The sequence below is a fragment of the Talpa occidentalis genome, unplaced genomic scaffold (genome assembly GCF_014898055.3).
Source record: "Talpa occidentalis isolate TD23 unplaced genomic scaffold, MPIMG_talOcc4v2.1 talOcc4.7, whole genome shotgun sequence".
NCBI classification, from domain to species: domain Eukaryota; kingdom Metazoa; phylum Chordata; class Mammalia; order Eulipotyphla; family Talpidae; genus Talpa; species Talpa occidentalis.
The window spans coordinates 8,388,608-8,415,730 of record NW_023605083.1 but is presented as its reverse complement, the minus strand read 5'-3'; the positions used below and the strand labels follow the sequence as shown (position 1 = coordinate 8,415,730).

At 43.9% G+C, this 27,123-nt stretch overlaps 1 protein-coding gene across 6 annotated transcripts in view; it reads right to left on the bottom strand.

Annotated features, from left to right (window-relative positions):
- DENND1A (DENN domain containing 1A) overlaps positions 1–27,123 on the bottom strand; it is a 445,274-nt gene that overhangs the window by 222,057 nt on the left and 196,094 nt on the right. For all 6 annotated transcript variants that reach the window (XM_054689761.1, XM_054689763.1, XM_054689766.1 and 3 more), the window contains exons 6-8: positions 12,577–12,646; positions 7,438–7,518; positions 3,860–3,913 (exon numbers count right to left, since the gene is read on the bottom strand). In XM_054689761.1, the coding sequence (XP_054545736.1) occupies positions 3,860–3,913; positions 7,438–7,518; positions 12,577–12,646 (205 nt within the window). The remainder of the gene's footprint in view (positions 1–3,859; positions 3,914–7,437; positions 7,519–12,576; positions 12,647–27,123) is intronic.

Below are 27,123 nucleotides of genomic sequence, written 5' to 3'. Positions count from 1 at the left end.
GCTGGAACCTCAGGTCTGTGAATCCTGGGTCCCTAGATGTAAAATGGGGCTCACTCAGCCTCACAGAGGAACTGCAAGGATTTAAATGGAACCACGTATGTTAGGAGTCTGGCAGATTGTTTTTATTATTCCTACTTAGAAACAAACAAGGCCAGCCTTTTACGGGTTTGCAAAGGAGGATTTAGGGGACAATGGGTCATGCACAGGGAATGGGTTCATTCACGGCAAAACCAGCAAAAGGAATGCAAATTTTTGGAAAATGGTGGGGCCAGGGGAGGTGGAAAATTATGCAGACAGGAATTGGAGGTGGGACAATGGAGGAGACAGGTTTTTTAAAAAATTTTCTAAAGTATTTTTTAATCTCAGTAACTATGGCTTTACAAATTAAGACATTATCAGAACTTCTAGATACCTTAAATTTAAGTTCTTAAGGAATTCTCAGTCCTTAAAATAAAAGTAAATAGAAGGATGAATCTAACTTAGGTAATTGTTTCTATTATACCGTTATAATAGCAAAATGCTAGAAAAAATCTGAATGTCTATCAGCAGGAGAGGCATAGTTAAAATACTATGGAGAACTCCAGTAAAACATGGTGGATTGAACACATATGTCTTTTCTTTCTCCTGATACCATGCTCAGTCCACTCCAGAAAATCACAGTGGAAGAATTTTAAAGGATATTAACCCCAAAGAATAAAAGAGAGAGTAATGGAAGAGAGGACGTCAAATTTGTAGAAGCCAGAAAGCAAATGCTCTCACTAAAGTGAAGATTCTCACCCTGGGTCATTTGCTCCCAAGGACATGTGGCAACACTTGGAGACAGTTTTGGTTGGCACAGCTGGAGAAGGGTTGTTACCAAAATAGAGTGGTAGAGGTTTGGGATGCCACTAAAATCCCTCAACATACAAGAAAGTCCCATGCAACGGAAAATGGGTTATTAGGCCCAAGCTGTCACTAGCGGGTAACTGCATGAGGCTGGCTGGGCAGCCCAGAACAGGCTGGACGCTACGCTGGGCAGGGGTCCAGGCCCCGAGCACTGTCTCCAACTAACACCCGGAGTTCCAAAATGGCTCAGAAACTGGAGACCCAGAACTCTGAAGGTTGGAGGATGGCCCAATAAAAATGAGAGTCTCTCCCAGTTCTTAGCTACTCAAATGGGTTCCTGGCATCCCTCCCGAAGAAGAATGCTTACTCTCTGAAGGAACTGAGCTGGAAGACCTGGGTATGCCAGGCACAATGTGGACAGGGGATAAATTTTTCTATCAAAAACAGGGAATGGGTTCCTAACAGTACACATGTTAAATGTTGCTATCCTCACCCAGCTGCTGGAACACTGATAAGGAAGCTTACACTCCCTAGCAAAAGAAAATGACTCATCCAAACAAACATATACTGATACTGACATTTGAGATTCCCACTTACCCGCAAGTAGTTAGGCCTCTCTCTATCCATCCTCCATAATGAAGCCCACCAGGTGATGAGCCCCATTCATACACACAGAGCTTCCAACTCATTTTTTAGTTCCTCACTCTCAAATGGGAACAGGCACCTTACTTGAGGAAAGCCTCCAGGATAACAATAGAAGAAATGGACGCCAAGGAAGAAAACAATGCAGGGAGAACAATTTCTAAGCGCTATCAATAAAAGTCTCCAAGAGATGAGAAAAAATACTATACCCATGAAATAAGGTACTTTTTAAAAAATGAACAATTTATTGAACACCACCAAGTAGCTCTTGGATATTAACAATGACGGCAGACTTAAGAAATTTAAAAGGGTAGAAAAGTTAGTTGAAGTAGGAAGACTAAAAGAGCAACATACAAACTAGAGAAAAGAAAATCAGAGGGCCAACACAGATAGTTTAACATCCTACCACAGAGGGACCCAATAAAGAAGAAAAATAATTTTTCAAAGGAATAATATGAGAACATTCCCCTGCTCCTACTCTTCCTAAAGGATTTTTCTAGTTCTTTTTGGTCTCCTCCATCATCCACTCTAAACTGACAACCAAGTATCAAAGATCATCTCCCTTACACTGCAGACATTTCTCAGATTTTTCTGGTTCATGGTGGCCTCTTCTTGCCATTACATGGAAACTTTTCTCTTTAATTTTATAATTCTCTTATTTTAATAAAAAATTTTAAGCGATGAAAAATAAATCAGAATCAGAAAGACCAAGGTTGGAATTCTAATTCTACCACTTCTTTGTTGTAGGTTCTTGAACGTTACTTAAATTCCTAGAGCCTCTGTTTTAATTAGAGTATAAATATAGGTACGTTACTTAAATTCCTAGAGCCTCTGTAAGAGTAATTATAGTAGGTATCACCTAAGCTTGTAAAGAGAGGTACATGAGAAAATGCAGGTAAAGCACTAAACACATCATTTGACACATCGTAGTATTCAATAAACATTGACAACTGTTGAAAGAGAAATACGGTTTGAATTTTTTACTTAATCTTAAATCTTAAATAAAAAGGAAGCAATATTTTCCACCATAGCCTGATTATATTGATAATATACTCGCCAATCACAACTTATTAAGACTGGTATCAAATCACAACATGACATCCTAATTTCATTAATTAAATGTGATTACTTGACACTTGTAATTTGTCTGCTCTATCGGCAACACTTAAAAGAATTTCATTTCTGTGTATCTATAGTAGCTATGGAAAAATACATCACTTATTATTGCACTTTTAAAAAGGAATGGGGTAGATACACTAAACCACCACAAGCAGGGACTTAACCAGATGTCCAGCAATATTCGCAGCAACAATTCTCACAACAGCCAAAAGGTAGAGACAATTCAGTGTTTATTGATGGATAAGCAAAGTATAGCCTATTATATTATTCAGTCTTAAAAAGGAAGGAGATTCTGACACATGATACTACATGGATGAACCACAAAGTCATTATGCTAAGTGAAACAGGCCAGGCACAAAAGGACAAACATTGAATGATTCAACTTAAATGAGGTGTCTGGAGTAGTCAGATTCAATGACAGAAAGAACAGTGGTTACCAGAGGATGAAAAGAGAGGGGAAATAGGGAGTTCTTCTAAAGAGTATGGAGTCTCAGTTGGAAAGTTGAAAAAGTTCTGGGGCGGTTGGTGGTGATGGTTGCACAATTATGTAAATGCACTTATTTTACACCACCAAACTGTGTACTTAAGGATGGTAAACTTCATGTTATATATACTTCCCACATTTTTAAAAAAGGAATCAAGTGCCCAAATGGTGGCAATTCTAGATTTAATTCTGCATAATCTACTCATAAGCAGAGGCTAAGACAGAAGCCATTTGGCTTGTTCAGAGGCAGACATTTACATTTACCTCTGCTCTCTCTCAGACACTACTTCACTGTTCCTAAGTCTTTAAGAGACAGGGACGGGGGCCTCACATCTATACCCACAATTTTTATCTTCTTAAAAATGGATAAATCTGCCCTAATGAAATCTTTACATGGAAACTTTTATATAAAAACATTTTTTTCACAACAGCAAAAACTGAAAACCATCTAACGATATAATAGTGAGGGAACATAGGTAAGTAAGCTACATAGTGAGTGGAATATTATGCAGCCAACAAATTCTTATCATGAAAACAGAAAAAATATTTATGTATTAGGTGATATTAACTTTGTAAAAACTACACTCTAAAAAGATTAGAATGAGGACCACATGTTAACAGGTTTGACTAGTATGAAAATGATCCCTCCTAATCTTTACTACTTATTAGTACATTTTCTAAACTTTTCAAATCATTTCCACTTGGTTTTGCTTTTATAAAGTATTATTTTTATAATGGAAAATGCAGCCCATCATTTAAAAAAAAACATTTTTTGTTCCCAATACTCACATTCTCAGGTATGCTGGGAAGTTCTCTGGTGTCAGGCACAGTAAAATAAGAATGCTGGAAAAGAAAATTAAAGCAATTTATTTTTGCAAAAATGAGCAACAGGCACATTATTTGGAAAACAGGAAATGATCTGAAGATATTTCCTTATTCAGATAAGGAAACAGTTTTTACTTAGAAATGTCCATCCAATACTTTCTTTGTACAAATTTGGGTTAAAGCCAGATACACTTCTCTTCTATGAAGGGTGAACTTCTTTGGGAATACCAGTGAAAAGCTTCAAGAGGGTAAAGGCTAAATTCCCAAGCAATGTTTGCAGAGTCATGAACACATGAAAGCTGTGGGCTTCACAATTGTTCAAGGAGATAAATGGAATTGAGGGACCAAATAGCACTAGGATCACTCAGCAGTGGTCTTTCCCAAGCAAGCCTGCCATTTTATTTCTGCACCTGAGATTACATCCATCTACAGGCTGTGGGCAAAATCTAGCCTGAGGGCCCAGGGCAGCCCGGCTGAAGGACTGTTGCATTGAGACAGACCATCATAGACGGCTAATGGTGGGGGAATTCTGTCTTCATTGCATGTCCTAAAAATAAGCCTCCTGACTTCCAGTGCAGACCCCAGGGAAGGGGGCTGGACTCAGTGGAGCTGAAAAATTGACCTGTTCAGAGAACTTTCAATGAGGTATCTCTATGTACGTAACAAGCATGTGTCCCTGAGTTAAATGACAACAGGCTGAACTGATGACACCTCCTCTGTGCTACTAAAGACTCAGAGGACAATGGCCACAGGAATGGAAAGAGCTGGTGCTGGCCAATTAAAGAGCAGATTGTGGAAAGGCCAGGAAAGGTCACAAGCAGAGAAGGTCAGCTTAGCCATGGCCTAAGTTCAAACTTAAGACCCCCAAGAGACATTTCAGGAAGTCCTCCCACCTCCTCCATTCTTGGATAATCGCGATTAAGTGGGTCTCAAGAAGAATGAGTTCTATAGGCTCCTTGAAATGAAAGGCCCAGGGGACAATTGCAGCAATGACAATGACAACAATAATAGTATGAATGACTTGTCTAATGTTCAACAGATATTTCTTGAACACCTGCTACATGGAAAAGATTTATAAAGGTACTTTATAAAGATTTATAAAGATACTTTATAAATCCTATTTCTAATTTCCATAAAACAAACCTAAAGATAGGTATTTTCTGCCTATTACAAATGGGAAAATTAAGGGTTAGATAGGTAAAGCAACTTGTTATGGTCATAGCTAGCCGATGGCAGAACTTGGTTGGAAGCCAGGTCTGTGTAACTAAAACAATGCTCTTTCCATGAAAACAGACTGTTGTACCTATGTTTTTTATATGCAAATTATAGCTAAAGCCACTGAAAATAATAAACTAAAAAGTAAAATGCAGAAAAAGTACAAAAAGATAACTTAAAAAGACACAATGAGATGCATTATTCCAAAACCTATGTTTCCATGCCAAAATATTACCTATGGAATATCACAGACATCATGTACCGTGGAAACTAGCTAATGATTAATTCAACTCAACAGTGAGGATTAAAATAGTAAAAATAAGATACAAGGTTATGTTTGATGCCATGAAATACCAAGTTCTCTACCAGCTCGAGACTGGTAACAGAGTCACAACATTGGCACGGTGAGGGAGAAAGAACAAGGGTCATTGAATTGACCACTATAGAGCCAGTGTGACCTCAGAATACCTGCTTTCTAGCCAAAATCTCCATTTTTGAACATGCAGACAGAAATCATAACATCTACTTCTGAATTGCTGAACATGTGTTTAGACATGTGATGTGCCTGGTAGTCCATAAATGATACTTTAACATAAGTATTGCTCAATCACCTACAATCACGCACGAGAATATTCTCCTGTGATTCAAGACAAAGAGTTCAGGACTATCATTTTATCAACATTTCAGGTTTTAAAGTCTACATGAGACTAGTCCTTCAAAATCAGAAATGTGGAAGAGGAATTCCTAGTTAAGAGGAAAGAAAACTTATCTGCCTTTACAGAGGCAATGGATTGTAAACAGTGAGCCGACACAATTCCAAAACCAAGGAGCCCCCGGGCTGTCCTTTGCGATTCTGTCTTGCTCCATCGCCCATGAAATGCTGAGACCAGAGGGGGTCAGAAACATTCCCAGTAACCAATGGCATGAAACAGTCCCCCACCCCCAAATAGCTCCTCCTGCCCCTGCCATGGCTTGTCCTTGAGGCCTGGCAGGCACTCAGGGGAAGAAGTGGCCCTTCTTCCCCAGCAGCTGGTGACCCAGCCAGGCTACACCACAGCTACCTGTCGGATGTTATTACGGGCTGAAGCCGTGAGATCAAGCTGCTTAGTAAAGGGACAAAGGGGAGGTTGCTGAGCTCCCCAGCACTGACTGGGGCAGGTCCAAGCTCATTCTTCATCTTTTCCAGATAGCCTTCCTGTTAAGAATTTCTGTGACAAGGTTCCCTTTCTTCCTAGGCTCTATTAAAATGAGTGAAAACCTCTGTAAGTCCCTCCATTCCTTCCTCCTTTACTTCTTTCCTTTCAGCACTCATGGCCCAGCAGAAAGAACAGAGGCCCTGGGTTTGAAAAGCCCAATCTCCCAACTTATTAACCATCCAACCTTGGGGCAGCAACTTCCTCTTCCTCTCTAGACCTCATCTGCGAAATGAGAATCTTAATGTCTATTTGTAGAGTTGTTTTGCACATTAGATGAAAACTTGGCATAAATTAGGAACTTCATAAATGGCATCTCCATTAGCCATAGGTAGTAATATTGCCTTCAACTTGATCATCATGGAAATCCCCCCTCCATTTCTTTAAGAGGGCAAATCCCAAGATAACCATGGAATAGGAGCAGCACCTGGCTCTAATGAGGCTGAAAGAATCTTTTTTCCATGCTCAGACCACAGCACCAGGGGATATCCCATGGAGGCCCAACGGCTAGTCAAGGGTGTCCATCTGAGAATGTCCCACCCTGCCACACTAGAGCACACAGCGCTCAGAGAAACCATTATTACTGTTAGCAGGAGTTGTGCCAGGCATTCTCCATCGCTGTCCTCAGGGGCATGCTGTCCAGTGGAGGAGAAAGGAAACTGGGTTATTCCAGTGCGGTGTGATGGGGTTCTATGGTGTGCACAAGACACTTTGGGCAAGACGAAGACCTAAGCAAAGCCTTTGGGAGGATTTCTCTGGAAATCAAATCTGAGTTGAGTTCTGAACAGTGAATATGGTGTCCCCTGATACATAGGGGAGAGGCTACATTGAAGGCCCGGGGGTGAGGGGGGAGGATGAACTTTAGGAAAGGGGCAGGTATAGCAGAGCTGGGGGGCAAAGTGTGAGGCAGGGAACCCCAGATAGGAGCCAGCCATCCTATTCCAGTCCGAGTATCTGCCATCCAGGTAATGGGGTAACAACTGGGAAGTCCCCGCCCGCCTGGAGCCCAGGATATCTGAATACATGGGGTTGTGGTGGGGAAGATGCAGATGACAAAGACCATCCTGCTGGGCTCTTTCTTGCTGTGGATAATGACATGGTTTCTCAGGGCTGGTTGGTCTGCTCCCCACTTACCACACTGAGATGAACAGACACTCCCGGGTCAGGGATGGGAAGTTTATGCAGCGTTTCAAGAAGTTCATTCCACTGACTTTCCTGAAAGAAAGAAAAGGCCTAAGTGATGGAAGGCTGAGCCCTTTGCCAAAGACCTGCAGGGAGATCTGGGCACACAGTGAGCTGGGGCCCTCATGACTGAGGGGGCTGGGGAGGGGCTGGCCCCAGGACAGAAATAGTTTGATATTCAAGGAGGGTTGGACAAAGCCACTGCTTCTGGCTCCATGTAAGAGCCAACAGAGCCTCCCACACCAAGTTTGACATTTTCTACTCAGCGAGACACCTACCATGACCGCCTTTTATGGATCGTATACCATAAGCTCCCAGCAAATCTATCCTCTCAACTCCATAGCAACAACTTTTAAATGCAAACAACCCTAGCTCACAGGGCGGGGGTGGTGGGGAGAAATAACGATGACACTATAGATCTCGTCTTCATCATTACCCTCAATTAATTTTATTGAGTGTTCACTGGATACACACGGCAGCATCCAATTATGGAAAGTTAAAAATGAACTACGTACAACAGCCTGTGATATAGGATGGTGGCTGTGCATTTTAATTAGTGAAACTGAGCCAAAGAATGAAGTACAAAGCAGTGCAAATTGTTCGATTGAAAACAGATTCACCTTTAAAATGCTCAAAAGAACACTGCTTACAGAATTAGCCAAAAGCCCATTCTCCCACTCTGTGGAGTTCTCTGTGCTAATATACCAGTGATAAGCTAACACATGTATCCACTTATTATCTCTTTGATCCTCCCAACTACCCCACTTTACAGATTGAACACTGAAGGCTCTAAAGGGTGAAGTAACTTGCCCGAATCGGCCAGTCACTAAATTGCATGGCCAGGATCTCAACGCAGGTTTTCTGCATTCAAACGCCCTCCCTCCATCCCCCACCACTGCCCCCTCCCCAACCCGCACCTCCACAGCTGTCCTTGGTAGTGAATTCAGGAGACAAAAGGATGAGCCCTGATGAAAAGGTGGTTTCACTCTGAACGCTGATCAGTTACATATTTCAGAGAGAAATGAAAGTGTGTGAGCATTTTTGCATGTGTTTAATTTTAATCTGTAAATCTGAGATTCTCAAACAATTTCAAATTTACGGAATATCCGTAGGCCAGGAAAAAAGACGTTTTATGTCTTAAGCTGTTTCAGAGTTGTCAACATTACACCCCATCTACCCAGAAACAAAAAGGCCATTCTCCTACATAACCACAATTAATCCACAAACTCAGGAAATTAACATTAGATACATAACCACTTAATCCTCAGATCCCATCAAGTTCTGTCAAGTGTGTCAATAACACACTTGACAGAAATCCTTGACAGAAAAGTGATCCAGTTCAGAATCACCTATTGCCTATGGCCATCAGGACTCCCAGTTCTGCCAGCTTGGGACAATTCCTTAGTCTTCCCTCGATGACCTTGACCGTTAGACCGGTCACCCTGCAGACCCTCAAGTGTCTGATGTTTTCTATTGATTCCGATTTCAGTTCATCCCCTTACTGACACAGCACGCTCTGATCATTTGATTAACGCATCTGATGTCTCTGTGTTGTGGTCACCCATTTTGTGTTTGGAAAGCATTTTGTGCAGTGATACTTCATGTAAATATACCATTCCTCATCGAACTTTCAATTGATCTATTTAATTATCTATGTTTAACAGGGACACATTGTTTCCTCTTTTAATCCATGGCTTATAATCCTTTGCTATCATTATTTGATGCTCAAGTTGTACCAGATATGACCAGTGGGGGCCCTGCTACTTCAAGACATTTTTGTGCTTTCCTGGCATGTCCCCAGTATTTTGAGTACTTCCTTACTTTTTGGCACAAGAAGATAGTCCAGGGTGACCTTTTGCTTTCTGAGTGCCAGCCTTGGACACAGACATTTCTTCAGAGAGTTCTGATGCTATTTAGTGGAAGACAGTAATTAGAAACCAAGATCTGGGCACTAGGTGTGCTCATTGCTACTTGGTATTGCCAAGCCCAGGACCTTTCACAGAAAAGAGCCAGAGAATATAATCCACACAGAGACCCGCAACACACACTTACACCTCTATTTTTACATCTGTCACATATATTAAAAGCCACAGGTTCATACCAATTAGCTCCATTCTAACCCAGTACAGGAATCATTCTCATTTCCTCCCTTTACATACTTGTAACTATATTCTACAAAGGTGAAGAAACTCACACCTACTTTCCTAATATATTTACTTACAATCTTTGATCACTGCCCCTACCTCCCTATCCACCCACATGTCCTCTTGGCCTTGCCTGGATACTGACGTCCAATGCTAGGCACCATTACTATTCATCCCCTCGGCCCCCAGTTCTCCCAACCCCTGCAAACAAACATGCCATCTGCACCCCGCGCTCCACACCCCAGGGCTGGGCCACTGCTGGGATCCACGTGGGTCCCACTTGAGTCCAGACATTTGGTACCGAGCTGCTGCCACCTTTGTCCCTCAGGAACAAATACCTCATCTCACAGACACCCTCAGCCAGGCTGCTCTGGCTCAAAGGTCCTCCTGACCTCCTGCCACCCCTTCCACGGGGAGGCCTTGTTGCCCCAGTCAGGGTCTGATCACCATGTTGGGTCGATGACCCAGACAGACACCCTCATACACAGATGATCCTACACTCCACACTGAGCTCCCCCTATGGCCTTCCTTCCTCTAAGGAGAAACGACCTTGCTGGACCTTCTCAGTGGCTTCTGAACTTGGGAAGGGGCTTCTGTTTTTGTTATAAAAGCTCTTTGCTCCCATTCTAACATGATGACCCGTACCTTGACCTTGCAAACAACTGAACCAGATGTAGGTGGAGAGCCTATCATCTTTGTCAGAATTTCTTTAACCGAAATACATTTGGTAAAAAGAGTTGTGGGTACAGAGAAAACCGACTCCACTGAAACATCACTGATCTCAGTCTCCAGCATTCCAAGAGGCAGGATGTTAGGGGGCCACGGCTGGGCTTGGGGTGCCTGCATGACAGGGTTACAGTCTTTCTCCCCAGCGTGTAGGTTGCACCCACGCAGCCTCTCCCACAACATGAGGCATGTTTTTAAAAATCTACCATGTTAGTTATTTTTAACTGACTGGAGCATCAATGTGGGGAAAAAAAATCAGTTAATTTCTAATGCTAAAACTGTCAAGAGCCCACATGTTAATACAACTCCATATCCTGGAGACCTCACTTGGAGTTGAGTGGAAACCTGGATGTTTCACTAAAATGAACTGTGAATCAGAAATCGATGAACAGACCCAAGGTGACCTCCTGACTCATTCCTCAAAGAGAAAATCACTTCTTTCATGACAGAACTCCCTGGTCCCCAAGCTTCCTTTCAGGAGTGTAGTGATCTTGGGAACCTTTTCTTTCAGTTACTCCTTCAGTTCACTGCGGCCTCTGAAATACGCTAGTGAGTAAATTTAACTTGAAGGAAAGATTTATCTGCTACACACACAATTTCTATCTTTCCTCCAAAATAGCGTTTTCCAAGGTATGTTTCAGGAAACACACTAATGTCAGAATGCCAGTATTTGTTAGGAAGTAAAAAGGGTTTGGGGAAACATCTTCCTACCTGCTAGAGGGGGTGCCACTCAACTCATGAACTGTTTGATAAAGTCAATTAGGCCCTTTAAAAAAGAAAAAAGCATTGGGGGTAATGTGAGGGGGGAGACCGGAGCACCCGGTGTCTCCACCACAGGACCCCTCAGAGCCTGGGGAAGAATCTTGAGACAAAACATAATGCAGTTTCCTGCTCCCCAGTCCAGTATTACTTAGCTATGGCCCCTTTTTTTGTGAAGCATTTCTCAGAACTAATACTCTGTGGAAAATACAAGAGGGAAAATGTCTTTAACATTTACTAATAATGGACCACTTTTATTAAAAAGTGTGTTAGGTCATTTACAAAAGGGAAAATATAAGAAGTTACATGAAAGGACAAATATTCCACTCACTAATAATCAAAGAAATGCAGCTAAAAGGATGAAACTTTCACTTGTCAAATACACAATGAATTCGACCAGAGATACCTGGAGAATAAGGTGATTGAGGTACTCTGCGACATTGCTAGTAAGGGGTATCCTTTAAAAAAAAAAAACCTACTAAAACAAAACAAACAAAAGAATGCAAAAGAAAAGAAAACAGTACTGTGTTTTGGGAAAGCAGTTGGGCAAATGTTTTAAAATGTTGCTGCCCACTGGCCTTACAATAGCCCATCTGCGATTCTCCTTTTAAGGAAATAATTCAAAATGAAGAAAATGCTTTATTGCACAAAAATGCTAAAGGCTGTAGTTAGAATAGTGAAAAGAATCCCAAATAACAAAAATTCCCAACAATCAGCAAATGTTTCAGTAAGTCAGGGTACATGGCATCATGCTATATAGCCACAAAAATATTTACAATGTTTTTACATGTGGGGGGGTTGGGGGGAGTGCTGCTTTCATGACACCTGATACATGAACTGCAGAAGTCCTAGCACAGCTCCAGCTTCTCCCCCAACATCCCCAGAGATATTTCAGCACACCATTTCTCCCGAAAGTCCAGGGATGTTCAGCTGAACTTTTAATTTTCAGACCCTTAAAAATTACTGTAAAAGCACAACAAAGCCTTATTGAAATAGGAACTCGGGACAGCTGGCTGGGTCACTTGCCAGTTAAGTGTTTTACTCACAAATCCCAGCTTTGCAGCATGACACAAGAAATACGAATTTGTGCCTCAGCAAAATTATAATTTAATACATGTCATGAACTTTCTATGGCTGCTGGAGAATATTAGATATTGTGAATATTAGCTGAGTGAGTGCCAAGAGTCTATTGATTATTTAACTCAAAAAGTAAAGGACAAGTATATCCCCAAATGCCATTAATACTTACCTTAACGAGGGAGCAGGGAACGCTCTTAGAAGTGATTTTTCTCTTTCTTCCTACTAATATCTTAATTTCCCAAACTTTCTAGAATGGGCATGCATTACTTTTTTGGCCAACATTTTGGTGAAATATAAGGCATGCATTGCTTTTTTATAATCACAAACAAAAGTTAAAAGTTAAAGTTTACTCATTAAAAAGAATAAAATAAAAGGCAAATACCTGTCCTTTTGTCGTGTAATCCGCCAAGATGTTAAGGAGCTTATAAAATACTTCGAACCAGGGAAGATAACTGAGGAAAGAAGAGGAAACAGGCAAAACATTAGTATGCAGGTCAAAAACTTTAAGTAGGAGTTAATTTGAGACTGGTACATTTCAGTCTCCCTCTACATCCTGAGCAGTTCTTCCTCTCGTAGGCTGTGCTGGAAACACAGACTGGTAAGATGCTAATTATTTCTAGGATTTTAAGAAATTGCCTGTGAAGACAGAAGATTGAATGTCCATTATAAATTATTCCCGTGCCTCAGAGCTAGAACAGGTTCATAGAGAAGAAATTCAAAGCCGACTCTGCAATCAGGAACCATCTCTGAATAATAGCCCCCAGGCCTCTCCCACCACACCACCCTTTCCAGGAAAGCTACTATATTCAAGTTTCTCATGATTGCACACACACAACCACACGCACACACATACACAACACTTCCACTGTTGGTGTCTGCAAGGCATTCCAAAGGCCCCCACAAGACCGAATTCACTCAGACCATGACATCAAACATTGCCCCTATAGTGCATTCTCTATATATATCTATTGTTCTCGAACTCTTAGCCCCACTGCCCTCCACCCATCCTGAGCTTTGTAACTCTTAAGTCCAACCTCTTACAGTGGTCTTGCTAACATGCACATTGGATTAAATTCCTGCAATGGTGCCCCATCACTAGAGTTCTTAGCACAGCATTCAAGGCTCTTCACCATCAGACCCTAGACTGCCTCTCTGCTGCCCTCTACTTCCCCACATACATACTCCGCTCATTGCCGCCCCACTCCAAGAATGTCCAAGCATCCTCAAGCCTCACTGAGCTTGCTCACATTTGACCATTTTCTCCCTCTGAACTTCATGGTCCAGTTGAGCTGATTTCCCCTAAAAGCTTCCCATCTCTGCCTCCCAGGCCCTAATCCTCTCTTTTCTGTGCTGCCCAGTGGTTTGTATGCCTTTTATAATGTTCCACACACACGAGGCGGTATTCAGTGTGTGTATGTCTTTCCAACAGACTAGACTGTGTGCAAACAGAGAGAAGAACCACATCCTTCTTCACTGTCTTTCCAGGACCGAGGGCCAAGCACTGAGTGTGGCACACCATCAGCGCTCAGCATTTTTTTTTTAAGACTTTATTTATTTATGCATACAAGAACTGGGGTACAGGCCAGAGGTGTGGGGCGTGAGAAGATTCACCAGAGACAGAGTGGGGAGCAGAACAGGCAGATCTATTGAAATACACTGCTGAGGAGAGCAGCGGGTGAGACAAGAGAGGTCTGCTGCGCCATGTGGGTCAGCTCCCTGGCCAGGGATCAAACTCAAACCGCAGTGGCTGGCGACAGCTTGATAGCGCTGAGACTTTAACACCCTGTGCCATCAGGGAGACCCCACAGTGCTCAGTGTTGAAGGAATACATGAAACCAAACAGCCTCACAGCAAAGGCACAGGGTTAGAGAACTGCTGGAGTAGCTCCTCACTCCCAAGAAGCCTGTCATCATCTAAATTGGCTCAGTTCTCCAGAAGAAACTTTTCCAAAGTGACATCCAATGGGCACAAGAGCAGGGTGGCGTACCAAGCGCTGGCCGTCCCCATCAGGCTGCCCGGCTGTGCTGACAGCATCCGTCACTGATGGATCTGGACTCAGAGAGGAGGGCCGATGCCAGACCTCTCCATCCTGCAGGCAGAGGGGGACCCGCGCCCCGCGCAGATTACCAGCTGTTCCTTGGAGGGTAATAAATGAAGTGAGAGGCAATGGAGGGGACACTGACGGCTGTCTAAAGCCCCCAAGGCTACTGTAAAATTTAAGTAGCTTATCAAAATATACTGATAAGCAACTTAACTTTTCACTTCTATGACAGCATTATCACTTATGTTAATATGTTCCCATCAGCTCTGGCAGCTGCATGTTGACTATTAGAGAGCAAATGCCAGCCGCCACTTTACACGGCATTTACTTTGGCAGAGCTGTGTAAACATTCAAGAGGGATTAGGGGGGAGATACGTTTCTCCCTTCCTATTCTGTTAAATAAACCTCAGCCAAGTTAAAAGCCATTATGGTAGGAACAATAAATCCCCTCAGAGGAAAACTCTTGCGCAGATTAGAGGACACTTAGTAAACAAATTTAACCAAGAATTACACTTCTTTTTTTTCCTGAAAGAAAAAATACCACCAGTTAGATCCAGCCCTGTAAGACAGCAAGGGAGGGAAAAAATCAAAAAGGGAATAGATTTCCTGGCAAGAAAATGGAGGCCTCAAGTAAATGAGAGAGAAGCTGAACTCATTGGAGGACTACTTGACTAAGTGACAGGCAGGCTGGCTCTGGGGTCACCGAGGTCCGTGGACTATCTGGAAGCAGCTTTGGCCGACAGGCTTGATGGTCAGCAGAGCTCAGGTGCAGTACCTCAAGTTTCCATGACCCCCTGTTGTGAGGATGAAGCAAAGTGACATACTGGGGCCACCTGGCCTATAGTGGACAGTGCAAGGTTCTCCCAGAAGCCTCAGCCTCACCAAATTGATTCTTTTTGGCTATGCTCTACAGAGTCCTCGGCCACAGGAGGCTTTGCAGTTACCCTGGAAATCAGCCATCTCTCTCCCCCTTCGGCCTGACCGGACACAACTGTTGCCCACATGTGGTCCCCTGTGCACTGACAGATGGCTATCTAGTGATGGCAGTGTTAAGGTCTTGAAACCAAAACCCAGCTGTCCTCGTCTTCAAAGGAGCCCCTTCCCCTGTTGGGAGGCCAGGGTTCACAGCTGAACTTTATCCAGTGGCGCTTCCTGTGCTGCTTCATTAGCGCTGGCACCGCCGCTTCGTCGGCCTGAGGCTGCAGGTGAGGATATGGAGACCCTCCGCTCCATTTTGGGCTTGTCTGTCATCAAGGAGTAAACACCACTTCCCAGCCCAGAGACAGGAAACAAACTGGCCATTACCACGCTCCCCACTGGACTCTAAAGGGGCTGCCGCCCTCGGGCTGGCCCCATGTGCTACCTTCCTAAGACCCCTGAATCCTGGCTGTGGAGCGTCACCGTGGGGCGGGCTCAGGCCAAGACTGGGGCTGAAAAGGCTGGAAACAAAGAATCCGCACTCCACAAGGTCACGGTCCTAGTGGCAGAAAGAGACCAACACAAGGAGGAGTAACAGTTTGGGTGGGGGGAGCTGGAAATCTTTCCCAAGTGCTTAACTTAGCTTAGATTTTTGGATTGATTTATAAAAGGACCAAGGAGCATTATCATGACTCCAGCCGCAAGGTCTTGATGGGAAAAGCCAAATCGGGAAAAGTCTGCTTCCCAGGCGCTGGCCTGGATCCACCAGTCTCTCACTAAGCTGACACAGGTCACTCTGTCCCAGGCTCTGTCCTCTCCTGCCTGGCCTGACAGTCCCTGGAGGCTTTTGCTTTATGGGAGGCAACAGGAAGTTTTCAACCTGAGAAGAGCTCCAGCAGCGCCTGGGTCTCCCCCCAGCCCCGCTGCCTCACTAAGGAGCTGTCACAGGCCCTGGGGAGATGCACAGTGGCGGGTTCCAGAAGGAGCACATATAGCCAAATGGCCCATGGTCAAAATCACTTGGAGAAGCCCTTACATTGCCCACAAAATACAGCAGGCATGGTATGTGCAGACACAAATCACCTGCCCTGAGTTTGGGGGACATAGCTGAGTGAAGAGTCTACGTTCAAAGCTGTCAGCTTGGAGAGGTGCCCACTCTTAATAGGAACTCAGGAACTGAGTCCATCTGAGGACTCAGATGTCCTCACCTTGCTCCACTGAATGGACTGTCAGGATAATTATTCCATTGTGGGGGTGTGTGCGCATACCTGTAACTGACCTAGTATCATCTCCACTGTGGTGCTGTGTGTGTGTGTGTGCCTACACAGGACTGACCTCGTAGAAATGTCATACCTCTTCAGTGTCACGAGTATTAAAATAGAAAACCATTACAAAGCTGGCAGTGGCTGGCCACACTGAGGGAGGTGCCACCTGGCACAGGGTGTTGGAGCTCACTGAGGGCAAGGGTGATCCCGGCTAAGGGATAGCCAGAGCAAGGCGAGACAGGGGTCCACACAGGAGGTGGCCTAGCTCAGAGTACTGGACTCACAGGGTAAGGAGGGGGGTAAGTCATGGCAGGGCCTGGCCTGGGAGAGAGAAAGCATCTCTGTAGCAAGAGGTTGGCTAAACCGGCGTTAGAATCCAAGAATAGCGTCTAGAAGGACCCCATGAGAGCTGTCAGAGCCCAGAGAGCAGGAGGCTTTCCACACAGGGTGGCCAGGCAGGGTCCAAGTAGCTGAGAAAGATGTCAGTAGTAAGCAGGAAGCAGCAGCGGCCCTGCTAAGGTGTTGGCGTCCAGATGGGTTGAAGAAGGCAGCCACGGAGGAAGGGGTTACAGCAGAGAGAGGCTGGTTACATACTAGGGGACAGTCAAGACTGATCAACCAAGTAAATAAATGGGAACCAAAAGACTTAGCAATATGAACAGGGGGGGAACAATGAGCCATTTGGTGTCGACTGCAATTGGATTTAACTGCCTGAAATTAGTGTGACTGACACTGAGATATACAGATGGTGGACAGATGCATGCTCGCATATATACGTGTAGAACATGGGATACATATATGTATATTTTCTAGCTCTAGCCACTGAGAGCAGAGAGCCTAACACAATGAGATGTTTAGAACTTAGATCAGCTAAGTACTATTTTCCACTAAAAGGGGCCAGAAGAAATCTCTGATTCCAGGGCTGAAGGTAGGAAATACCTCACTGCTAGAAACAAGGCGGTGCTCACCACATGAACAGGAGAGGCCAACAGGAAACAAGAGCCAGCAAGGAAGAGCTGCCACTGACAAGATCCATGACAACTTGAACATCGTAATGAATAATGACAGAAAGAGATGATATTACAATAAAGAAAGTAGGAAATCATGAGTATGCTGATATAAATACGTGCATTAAAGTCTGATGAGGACGGGTTACTTATTTAGTATTTCAGAGAATGTATTTTAGCTCTTCACAATCTACTTAATCACTACAAAGGGGGAAAGAATGAGATGCCTGAAGACCTGACCTTAGTGAAACAACGGGACAGGAGAGGGTCTGCCCACTGACAGGACACAATGGAAAGAACTCACTCCCACCACAGTCCTGCTAAGGAGGTAGAACACAACCTTGAGGAAATAAGCCCAAGAAAAGGACTGTCGGTGAATCAAAAGCCTCGGTCAAGTTAGTAAAAGTCTAGGAAACATTGAGAAGCTATTTCAGAACAAGGAGACTAAAGAGACAAAGAGACATGATAAATAAACACAACATAAGATTCTGAAGTGTGTGTGTGTGTGTGTGTGTGTGTGTGTGTGTATACAGTGTGTGTGTTCATGGAAGTACTGTATCAAAATTAATACTAATTTTCTGATCTGATGATTGCAATGTAACTCCACTGTTGTTCAAATGTCAGCTGTATTTGGGACCACACAGAAAGTAACTATCTCCCCTCATTTTAACCCTCACAAGAGCCCAGTGGAGCTCAGCCTTATCAGAGCAGTGTCCACTCTGCCATCCTAAACAGAAAACTGTAGATGATATAATATAGTCATAAACTATATTATCAACATAACGCTCTGGTGATAATATAAAAAGTACCCCATCATTAAGCTTTAACATTACATTAAATAGATGACACGATACGACATGATACGCTGTGATGAAAGAGGGCCTTCCGGGGACAGGGGGAGAAAGGGGTCCGTTGGCAGATCTGTTCTACTCATGTCTAGAGTGATAAGTTTTGGGCTAAGAATAGGGTTCTTCCCACTTTCCCCCCACTTTTCCACTGCCTAAGCTGTGCTAACACTCCATCTTGGGTGCCCTTAGAAGAAGCTCCCTTCTTTTCTTACTTTCTGTCAGCAGATTTTTGCCAAGATTCTTCGGCTGGAGTAGCATCCCTGGTTAAGGCTGTTTGGCTGTCAGCATTTAAAGCTTTCATATTAAAAACCAAAACCTGCCAGATTTCAAAAAAGCCGAGCAGCCTGTCCTCCTGGGGAGGCCACAGACTTGAGTCAAACAACCCTAAGTAAATCTCAGCTCCCATACTCACAAGCTGTGACACCTCGGGAAAGCAGTCTCTCAGAGATGCGGTTTCCTCTTCTACAGATATAGACCACTAGCTAGTGTAACTGACGTACACAGAGACACCCAATCTGGCGCCCAAGATCTCTTCCTGCCCCACTCTGCCCAGCCTTCTTGCCAACCTCAGCTTGGGGTGGCACACGCTAATTCCCGGAGTCTGGGCCAAAGTTTCCTCCAGCATGTTAGGAATCATCCCTCATGCCCGTGGTCACCAGGGGGGATGTGACAAGAATTTTCACCAACCACGTGACTACTTAAAACACTAAGTTCCCACTCAGCCCTTCTGGCTGGACCCAGCGTCCACCCCTGCTCATCTGCCAGTGTCTTGGCTGGTCAAATATCTACAATAAAATGCAAACACAACTACAACCCTAGCAAAGGACATGGGATCTCATGAAGCCGACACCTGCTCAGAGTTGAGGCTGAGTAACCAACTAATGATGACCTGGCAGCATTCAGCCAGGTGACAAGGGATGAAGAGGAAAATCAGGAGAAACCAGGATGGTAGCACAGTAGTCACATACAAAGGAAATGAATTCCATGTTAAAGCATTAAAAGAGGCCTTGGGGAAACTAAGGATGTCCTCTGGTGCTTTTGGAAAAATGGCTCCTTTTATGATTAGGTTTCCAATATGACGGGGCTCTTATATCAGAAAAAGTATAACCCCATCCCCTAAAACCACCTGACTCATTATTTAAGGAGTCATGCATTGTTGGAATAAAAGCTAAATTTTGTCACTATAAATTTATTTTCAAAATATTAGGGTTTTTTTTTTTTTATAGAATCCTAGTAAGCTTCCCCCACAGGTATAAAATTTTGGTTCCCACTTAAAAAGATATATCCCCCCCCAGCCAAATATGAGACCCTCCTGGGCTTACCTTACATTAAGACGTACCATCACTTATAAGAGAAGATTGTCTGTCTTCTCCATCAATGTTGGCTCCACGAGAGCAAAGACCAACATGGTGCAATGACTGTCTCCTCTGGAATGAGTGCTGGTCCCCGCTAGACATTCAGTGAGCCAGAACATCCCCTGATGTACCAACTCACCTCTGAAGTCTCTAAAGCCACTGCCACCAGGGTAATAGTCAGAGTCAACCAACTCTCAATGGAAGAGGGGGCTCCAGAGTAAGAGGCAGCATTTTGGTCAGGAGAATAAACCAGAACTAGCAACCATCCCTGCCAATGGACGGCTGGAGTCTGCGCAAGTATCAGCATAGAGCAAGGCCCCATGGTTCCCCTAGAGTCTGCTCCAAACTCAACTTCCTTCTCCCATACTCTAACTTCCTCCTGCTCTCCTACTGTTCTTCCCAAACTTACCGAAGAGAGAAGCTCCAACAGGGGTTTTCCATTCCCTCCTCTCATGCCTTCCCTGCAGCCCCCCCGCCTGGAGATGGGATGAAGGGAAGCCTGAGATCCCAACCACCCTGCCTTCCGTTGGACACATCTCCCCAAGTCTATTTAACCAACACTCTTTCTCACCTGTAAACACAACAAAACACAACTTGTGTGTGAAGGTTTACAGTGCTCAAACTGCCGCCTCAGGCCCCCAACCCCCATGAGGAAAGCTCACCATATGTACAAGCAGCTTCAGTGATCATTTCTCTGGAATTTAAAATGCAGGAGGTGTTTACAGTTCAAACAGCACACTTCCAGATCATTCAGATCACTCATCAAACACTGCCGTCAATCACACATCTCACCACAAACTCCTCCACATTTATTGAGACCCACCCATCACAAGCCTTTGAGGTATGCAGAGAAAGACCCCGGGCCCAGCACTGGGAAGCTCCCAGTCTGAGGGCTGCAGACCTGAGGATGTCAGCAGTACGGGTCAGTGTTACAAGAGGCCCCGCAAGGGAGCAGGGGAGAGGCCCTGCGAAGCCGTCCCACAGGAAGCCACACTTTGCTGATCACTTTTCCACAGGCCACAAAGCCAAGAGAACCCCTGGGTCTGGGTGTGGGCTCTGTCACCAGCTGTGGTCTCAGCCACGTTTCTCCTCTGGGTGTGAAAGACCATCTCCCCCTGCCTAGCTGCACGTGGGAGAGCGCCATCCCTATGCCTGGACAGGGTGCTTTTTCCTAATATGATCCCCCTCTTATCACCAAGATCAAAAGTCAAAGGAACCAAAATAAGAGGAAAAAGTCACCCCTTTCCAGCAGCCAGTCTTGCTTGATTTGAGCATTCTGCTCTGCCCATAGCTGCTCATGTCAAATGGTAAGTTTCTTATGGTATCTAGTTAAGCTAAAACATCTCTGATTTATGCCCATAATTAACATCTCATTGTGATACCTATTACATCCATGCAGGAAAACATACTGTATGTACTGAATGAGTAGAAGTATTAATTTGTGTTAGGAAAAAAACCCAAATCTTCCCATAAATCATCTGTACTTACAAAACCCCACCCAAACACATGCTTGGATTTGATTTTGGAAACAAGGCTCTTTTCTCTCTGGATGGGTTTGCAATAATTGTTGCTTTCAGAGAGTGGCTTCGGCGCCTTCTCTCCGACGGTATTACTGTGATTGAGGGAGATTGCTCAGGAGGAAAGCACAGCGGCGCTTTTCTGTTGTCACCTGTGAAGTGTCGGGGCCAGGGGATGTCTGGAGTAATGACACCTGCACTGACAATTCGGTGCAATCCGCAGACATTTTCCACTGAGCACAGAGAGGGTGAGCGCACAGGCCTTTCATCATTTTCCTGAGTTTATGCTGCTGCCGGCTCCTGCATTCACACCTGCAAGTTTTTCCCCATTCAGAGCACCTTATTCTGTGGGTGAAATTACTCCTGTAATATGATGTAATAGGTTAGTGAGGTTCTAACCAACATCCACCTTATGGAAGCTTTCATAGACTAAGAGAGAAATACATTGTCTACTGGGGAAAAAAAGAGAAAAGAAAACCAGCAACAAAGGGAAGAGATGGCTACACAAGAGGCCCCGCGCTACTTTCCGGCGTAAACAAAATCAATCATCCCACTGAGGTCCAGGAGAGTTTCCTCATTTTAGAGCTGGGGAGTGGGAGCTAAGAGAAAAGGGGGGAATGGAACATTTACCAAGTCTGAGGTGCTTTGAAACATTGTTCTTTACAACTCAAGCACTGGGAATTACCTTTGTATTTTATGGATGAGAAAACTGAGTCTCAGAGAAAGGAGGTGACTGCTTTAGGACAACCCGACCACTAACAGCACAGCTTAGACACAAAACTGGTCCAGCGTGATCTCTAAGCCCCACTCGCTCGGCACAACACATTACCAGCTGTACAGTAGGATCAAGTAGAACGATCCTTCCTGAGATCAGGATTCAAAATTCTTACCGTGTGGTTCTCACTGTAAAGTCCTGAGATGAAAGCTTGCCTCCCAAGCCCTCAACTCTGCGTGTTCTGAGCAATCTGACTCTGGCTGCCTCCCAACAATCCAGCATGTTTTCTTACTTTGCCAGCTCCAGGGACACTAGTCATGTGTCAGCTCTTTATTGCTTTAGGAATTAGTGTGCGTGTTATATTCAGAAACACAAATATAAATAGCTCGCTTTCAAATGTTTTGATCAAACATGGCAGGAAATATATTTTAAGTTTCCAGTGCCTCATGTCAAGACCCAATGCCTCTGCTCTCCTCAATGTGCAGTTTTTAAGAATTTATCTAGGGAAACCATGGCCTGTGTCACGGAGTCTTAAACAGACTGTGTTATCTTTTTTAATTTCAAGTATAAAGCTTTAAATGCATGCTTATGGTGACAATTAAGGAAATGCTAGATTGGACAGGGCATCAGTTTTCCATGAATAGCACTCATTTAAGTTCATTTCCACCCCAGATCTCTGCCTGCATGTTATATCACTCAATCGCAAATCTCTCTATAAAAGTGTCTGGCTGTCTCTTAAACCCATTTACGCTCTATGCTTCAATGCCTGGCCTCGGCAACTTTTTCCATATGCTTAACTTCTTTCAGGAAAGCAGTTCTGTCTTAGTTCTCAGGAACAGCACACCCATCAACACCAGCAGGCAGGCAGGTAAAGGAAGGAAGGAGAGAGGCACACAGAGAACAAGGAGGATATGCCTGTAGCTGGTCCAAAAACAGCAGTGTTTTAGAAGGCAAAACGTTTTAGGCCAAAAGAAAACTAACGTAGCACCTACCCCCCCCCCCCAAGCAATCAGAGAGCCCTGAACTTGAATTTATAACCCAAACACTCTGTACCACATGCAACTTGAGACATACAACTGGTAGCACTATTGGGGATTTATGACTTATGACTTGTTCATATTTAATTTGTAACCAAACACTTCCCCTTCCTCTTAGCTGCCTTAGAACTCTTGATTAACTCTTGTTTTCACAGGTCAGAGGTTAAATAAAGGAAGGGAAGCATTTTGGGGTGAGATTGCCCAGAGCACCACATCCAAGAGTGACCCTGTGCAGGGAATGTTCAAATAAGTGATAAGACGAGAGATTGTTCGAGGCTGCTAATGTTCAAAGTCTCCTCTGGGGACGAAGCAGGACCTCGAGCTAGAGAGCCGGCAACACACAGGCAGGAAATGCTCTCAAGTTACCTTTCACAAGGGAGTATCTCTCTCACCAAGAGGTTTTCCCAAAATGTTTTGGAAATGAAGCTGAGGATTTTGAGGAACATAAAGCAGGAATGCGAGCCCCACAAGCAGCCCTTCCCCTTGCTTCATTCTGCCACGGGCATCTGTCTTCCCCGCCGGTTTCTCCTACTCCGAGGAAAACCTCTGCTGTGCGTTCACCTTGTAGCTGACCTGGCCTGGCTGAGGAAAGCCAATTTCTTCGTACAAAACTCATTACACTGACTTACTGTCACCCCCATGAACCGAGTATAGCCTGTCCTCAGGATCCCCTAGCTGGGAGTAGCGTTGTGGCTGTGTGACTGGTGAGACACAAAATAGCCGCGCAGTCCTCGCAGAGATACCGCTTACTCTGGAATGACCAAGCGCAGCCCCGCATGCACTTGCTTACCTATTCCTCACTGTCACCTTATTAAGTGGCTACCACTATATCCCCAGATGACAAGTGAGGAGACAGACAGGCCCAGACTGGCACAGGGTCCCAGAGTCACAAAGTAATCAGGGCCGAGTCCAGGCCTGTGTGACATACACCAGTAAGGACTTTTCTGGAAAAATCCTCCAGGGAACAGTGAGGTTGACAGCATTGCTAGCACATGTACTGTCCCTTTGATTGGCTGTTTCACATGGTCAGGATGGGCCAGCTCTTGGGAACATCAAGTCCACCGGTCCTGTAGATAACATTCACTGCCATGTATGAGCCAGGCACTGGGCAGCGGGGTGAATAAGGTGCAGCTTCTACTAAAGTAGATCCCTGGCTTAGATTCACAGGTGAAAGCACTAAGACATTAGGAATGATCTGATGAAGGTAACATGAATACATTTTTTAAATGTGGGAAGTAATGGCCTCCTCCGAGGTGGGCCCACACAGTGGAGTTACAGCGTGAATCAGGCGGTTTCCTCCAGTGAGTCAGAGGAACCCGGTCCCCAGTATTACATATCACTGTCTCTTTCCATCGCTGCCTGGATAAAAATTCCTACCCGTCAGCTACTCCTCAGTTTTTATATAATCTCTGTTCTTACGGCTGACTGCTTTATTATAAACCAAGAGAAGCAGTCTACACTGTCAGAAAAGTCTAAAATTGATGTTACTAATGCCCTTAAAACATTGTAGTTCAGAGGAAGGTGAAGTATTTGGTTAAACAAGTGCTAAGTCCTAAATCACCTGTATTGTATCACCCTCAGAAGAAACCCTAAAATTACTAATCTTTAGAGAAAGGTGTCTTATCCAGTCAATCTTCTAGCAAAAAGGTGGACCCCAGCAACAGGTGTAGGTCCCCCACTCAGCATAGGATGCCCCCGAGCTCCACTGGGCTCAGTATAGGACGATACCGTCTAGTTACCTAACAAGGCCAGGGTAGAGCCACCTTCAGCAATTTAAACAATTGAGTTACTAACGATTTAGTAACATAATGCAGATAGCACAGCACGCTCGTCACAGCTCACAGGCCAGGCATGCCGGCCAGGCAGCTTCTGCGGGGACAGGATTGTCTATGTGCTCTCAGGAAAAGAAGCACTTCTAAGCAGTACTTTGAATTACCTTAAATGCCTTTAAAACACTGAGTGCCGCAAGTATATGCATTATCCTATACAATTACTTTTAAGAGTTTATCTGCCACAAAAGAGTGAGCAAGGGTCAACGGGGATTTTATTAATATTTATTCACTTGCCACAAGATAAAGATTTCATTTCAAAGACAGAATGAAAGCAAAGGGGAAAAAGATGGGATCGTAAACATGTCACCATTCTTCAATGATTGGCTCTTTTCTCGCTAACCCTGCAAATAATTCTTTGTGTTTTTCTGACTGAAGGAGTATCGTGTCTCAGTGAATTAGATAAGATTTAACTTTAGAAGATTTAGGATGTTCTATAAAAGATAGCAATGGTCATAAGAGTCTAAGAGCTATCATTAAACAAACATATGGATGTTAACATTTTTACCTCTCACAAATGTTGGAACTTAACTTTTATGGGTCTAAAATAGAGTAGCTTCAGTTAATTTACAGACTGCCTCTGAGCCATTCATGGATGGGGCTGAAAATGTCTAGTACTATGTCAGGCACTGGCCCAAGAGCTGAAAGGCATTTCCCTCCACCCCTCAGCTCAGCTCCGGGTAGTGGCAGCAACAACTACCGGAGGAAGAAAGGCTGCTCGGAGGCGTACAGTGACTTGTCAACATCACCAAGCAAGCAGGGTTTGAAGTAAAGTCTCCCAGATCCAACACTTACAATCTTTTTTCTTTCTTATAAATCAACTTTGAATTATAGTCTAAAGACAGTAAAACCCACCCATTCCACATGCACATTTAGAGGAGTTTTGACAACTTTTTTCAGCTGTGTAACTGGCACCACAATCAATATATCCAACATTTCCAGGAGCTCCAAGTGCTCCCTTGTGCCCCATCCAAGTCAATCCCCCTCACTCCTCGTGGGATGTCCATTAATGTACCATAGCACTCACTACACTCTATGGAGAGCATCTGTTTACCACCTGTTCTACCCACCAACTACCTTTTTAAAATTCACTTAAAATCAATTAAAATTCACTCTTTGGGGTGTCCTGCAATTTTGCCTTTTCCAGAATGTGATATAAATGAAATAATACAGATACAGCCTCTATCATGATCGTTCAAACCACACTGTATATTTAGCCTTTATCCCACTGCTGACCAGAGAAGGGCAGGTTTTATTTATATATTTTTTTATTTATACAAGAGCTGGGGTACAGGCCAGAGGCATGGGAGGGTGAGAGGATTCACTGGAGATAAAGTGGGGAGCTGAAAAGGCAGACAGACCAAAAGCACTAGAGGGAGAATAGATGCATAAATCAACAAGGTTAATTACAGAGATAAGTACGGGGAGAGAAGCCGGCACCAATGTGTCTCACACATGCTGCTGATGGACATCACCAGCAGATATGACAGGATATCTCGAAGCCCCAAAAGGGGTTGCTAATAATTCTAATATTAACTAAAAATGGCCACTTTAGAAGATCCTTTATTTTACAGAATGAAATTTGAATAACGGCTCTTAGAGTACAGAACCCAAGAGTGATCCCCCAAAAGGGCTACTTGATTTTTATGAACAATTTTCTTCTTTTTTTTCTGTGAACACACAAAATAACTGGCACCTTTGTCTGGGTCCAGAATGTAAAATCAGGAAATAAAATGGCAAGTCTTACAACTGTGAACTTCAATCAGCTCATTACCAACCAAAGAGACATATTTGAATGCATGTTGCTACATTCATTTACCTATTCTGCCAAGCCATTCAATTACGTGATTTCAGATTTTGTATAAAAAAAAAAAAAATACAGCCATGTTTCTTTCAAAAGGTGGTATTTGCAGAAAAGTGATTAGAACAGCATGCTATGATATGTTAATACAGTGGTTTCATTTAATGGACAATGGCAGTTTCTGCAAGGCTTGCTGTACTTAGAATTATTGCACTTAGAATTCATGACTATAACGTGTCTCAACTTTTTCTTTACTGCCATACAATACACTCCACTGCCATGTGAATGCAAACAAAACACATTATCAGCAGAGTTTTATTAGCATTTGTAATCTTAATGAAAGTCATTTTTAAAGGTGGGGGTGGGAACAGTGGGCTGTTCAAACAGTGGGCTGTGAATGCTGAGAAGGATACAGCATCATAATCAAGGAAAGGGAGAGGAAAAGCTAAAGCGGGAGAAAAATCTTAAACCAAAATTTAACATCCCCTTGGAGAGACAGGGCACAAAGAAGAGATGGAGTTTATTCTAACCAGAAGCAGCTGTTGCTGTTCGAATTAGGAAGCATTCCTAATGAATCAGCAGTTCTTATAATAAAT